The sequence below is a fragment of the Myotis davidii genome, unplaced genomic scaffold (assembly GCF_000327345.1).
Source record: "Myotis davidii unplaced genomic scaffold, ASM32734v1 scaffold892, whole genome shotgun sequence".
Classification (NCBI taxonomy): Eukaryota; Metazoa; Chordata; class Mammalia; order Chiroptera; family Vespertilionidae; genus Myotis; species Myotis davidii.
The window spans coordinates 1,040,949-1,044,030 of NW_006284341.1; the positions used below are offsets into that span (position 1 = coordinate 1,040,949).

Genomic DNA, 3,082 nt, shown 5'->3' on the forward strand with positions numbered 1-3,082 from the left:
AATATGTAATTATATATGTGTTTTCCAATGGTCTTAGGCGACCCCTGTGAAGGGGTCGTTTGACCCCCAAAGGGGTCGTGACCCACAGGTTGAGAACCGCTGCATTAGAGCATTTGGCAGGCTGAAGGGGGTTGAGGGTGAAGAGATGGTAAAACACCTTCAGGTTTTTCTAAGCGTGTCTTATTGTCAGGATTGATTGTGTGTTGATTATATATTAGGAAAAGCTAAACATAAGATATAGAAGTAAGGTGAGTTTTTCTTACAGAACATACAGTCGAGTTTGCTGGAAACACTGTATCGCAACCGATCTAACCTGGAGACCATTTTTAGGATCATAGACAGTGATCATTCAGGTAAAGGCACTCATTTTCCTGTCATTTCTGACACAGCAAATATTTTACCTCCCACCCTTTGGTCTTCTTCCTGAGTATGTGGCTCTCTACTGAAGCCCTTTGGAAGCCACGGAAGTAATGGCAATGCTTATAAAGGGCAGAAACCAGAAAAGAACAATACCAGCAGCCTAGATAGGAGAGGGCTTGGGCAGAGAAGAGTCAAGACCAACTGAATGAGAACTTCTTATAGGGAGAATAATAATTAGTAGATGAGAGCAGGTGTTCTTGTAAGAATGTCAGAGGAAAATGAACCTGGAAAACTAGACTGACTGACTGACTGACTTCCCTTTCTCTGGTAAGGGTTCATCTCCCTGGACGAGTTCAGGCAGACTTGGAAGCTGTTCAGCTCCCATATGAAGATGGACATCACAGACGACGGCATCTGTGACCTTGCCCGGAGCATTGACTTCAACAAGGACGGCCACATCGACATCAATGAGTTCCTGGAGGCCGTCCGCCTCGTGGAGCAGTCCTGCTCAGAGGGAAATGCCTCAGATTGCCCACAAGCCAGCAACGCGAAGGGCAGTGGCTCCTGGCCTCCCACTGAAGACAGCCTGGTCTCTGTTACCCAAGTTGCCTCATAAGCGATGCCAAGCGATATCACTGGAATAGCTTCCTTATTCTCCATACATTTGTGAAACTTTATGCTGAGAATTTGCCAACCGGCATACATCAGAATCACCTTTGTATTTGTGGGTGCAGGGTGGTGTGTGCGCGTGTGTGTTGTGCTTTTAAATATATAGGTGACGTAGCCTGTGTATTTAGAATTTTCACAAGGTGGGACCCAGGTATTAGTATCTTTAAAGTCTGAAGCCTACCCCAGTTATGAGTCACTGATAATTCAACTCCCTCACCGTTTCCATTTTCACCTTTTATTACTTTTAAAATGTCATGTTGGTAAAGGAAAGTCATGAAAAATTATTTATGTAATCCCATGACCTAAACATATGGATTCTTTTTATTACTTTTTCTTATTATAATTATAATATTACATAATTTAATGTTCTGATTTTTTAAAAATAAATCCACACCTAATTATAAGTACTTTCCTATGTTACTACATAGTCCTCATGATTACTAGTTTAATGGCTGCATAATTTTCTTTCAAATGGATGCACTATAGTCTAGTCAGCCATTCTTCAATTGTCCAACATGTGTATTGTTTCAGCTTTCTTTTATTATAAGTAACACTGTGGTTAATAATTTTATGCACATAGCTTCTTCTACAAAAATCTTTTAAATTATACATTTTCTTAGGATCAAATTCCAGGAATGGGGTTACTTTATCAAAGGGTGTTGTATTTGTCTATAAAGAGATTTACTATTTAAAAATTGGCCCCTATGGCTATGAGTCTGAGAAGCCCCAAGATCTGCAGTTAGCAAGCTGGAGACCCGGGAGAGCTGATGGTGTGTTCCCAGTCTGAGTCCACATCCAAAGACAGAAGAAGACAACGTCCCAGCTCAAAGACCGTCAGGCAGAGAGAATTCTTTCTTAGCCTTTTTGTGCTGTTCAGACCTTCAAGGAGTTATATGAGGCCTTTACTCATTTTACCAATTCAAATGTTACTCTCATCCAGAAACACCCTCACACGTGTACCCAGAAATAATGTTTAACCAATATCTGGGCACCCCATGATCACGTTGACATCTGAAATTAAGCATCACAGGTGTGAATATTTTTATGGCAGTTTGCTTTTCAGAACTCAGCACACCAGTTTCACCATAAATTCACATGTTTTGGGTGTGATCATAAGCTCCCCCAATCAGTTCCCCTTAGGATCTTCCCTATCTGATTAATGTCAATTTCATTCTGCCAGTTTCCTTATTTTTAAACAGAAAACAGAAGCTTGACTTCTCTCTTTTCCGTATTTCCCGTATCTAATCCATCAGCAGATTTGTCGGCTCTACCTTCGAAACACCTACAGAATTTAACATCTTCCTTTTTGTCCTTTGCTAACTCTCTAGTCTGAGCCATATTACCTCCCCACTTCCTCCTTTACCTATATAGCAGGATCATCAAACTTTTTGATCGCAAGATGCTTTTATACTCTTCAAACTTATTGAGGATCCCAAAGAGCTTTTGCTTATGTGGGTTATATCTGTTCATATGTTCTATATTAGAAATTGAAACAAAATATATAAGATACTTATTAATCAAGTTAAAATAATGTATCTATCACATATTAACATAACATTTTTAAACTTTGTTTGAAATAATTATAGATTCATAAGAAATTGAAAGATAATACAGAGATCTCATGCTCCTATCACCCAGCTACTTCCAGTGGTGATATCTTACTTAACTCTACTTACCAAAACCAAGAAATTGATAATAAATAACATATTTTAAAGAAGATTAACAAAAGAAATTAGAAGAGTGGCATTGTTCTCCACATTTGCAAATATCTTTCATGACTGTCTTAATAAAAGATTTTTATATCTGTTTTTGCAATTGATCAACTATTATATATTTTGTTGGGTAAAGTATATGAAAAAATTGAGCCTCATACAGACATGTAGTTGAAAAAGGATGGAGTATTTTAATAGCTTTTTCAGATAATTGTGGATATTCTTTTTGCTACTATACCAAAAGTTGACAAGTGGTAATGTAGAACTGGGGAATTTGAAACCATACAATTAAAATATTTATGCTGTCAATACCATACAGCCAAAGATCACCAGGAACACAC

At 38.2% G+C, this 3,082-nt stretch overlaps 1 protein-coding gene across 3 annotated transcripts in view; it reads left to right on the forward strand.

The window, feature by feature from the left end:
- The window catches only part of PPEF2 (protein phosphatase, EF-hand calcium binding domain 2), a 28,400-nt gene extending 25,631 nt beyond the window's left edge, over positions 1 to 2,769 (forward strand). For all 3 annotated transcript variants that reach the window (XM_015570321.1, XM_015570330.1, XM_015570325.1), the window contains 2 exons: positions 266 to 353; positions 693 to 2,769. In XM_015570321.1, the coding sequence (XP_015425807.1) occupies positions 266 to 353; positions 693 to 976 (372 nt within the window). In that variant the 3' untranslated portion in view covers positions 977 to 2,769. The remainder of the gene's footprint in view (positions 1 to 265; positions 354 to 692) is intronic.
- The last annotated feature ends 313 nt before the right edge of the window (positions 2,770 to 3,082 follow it).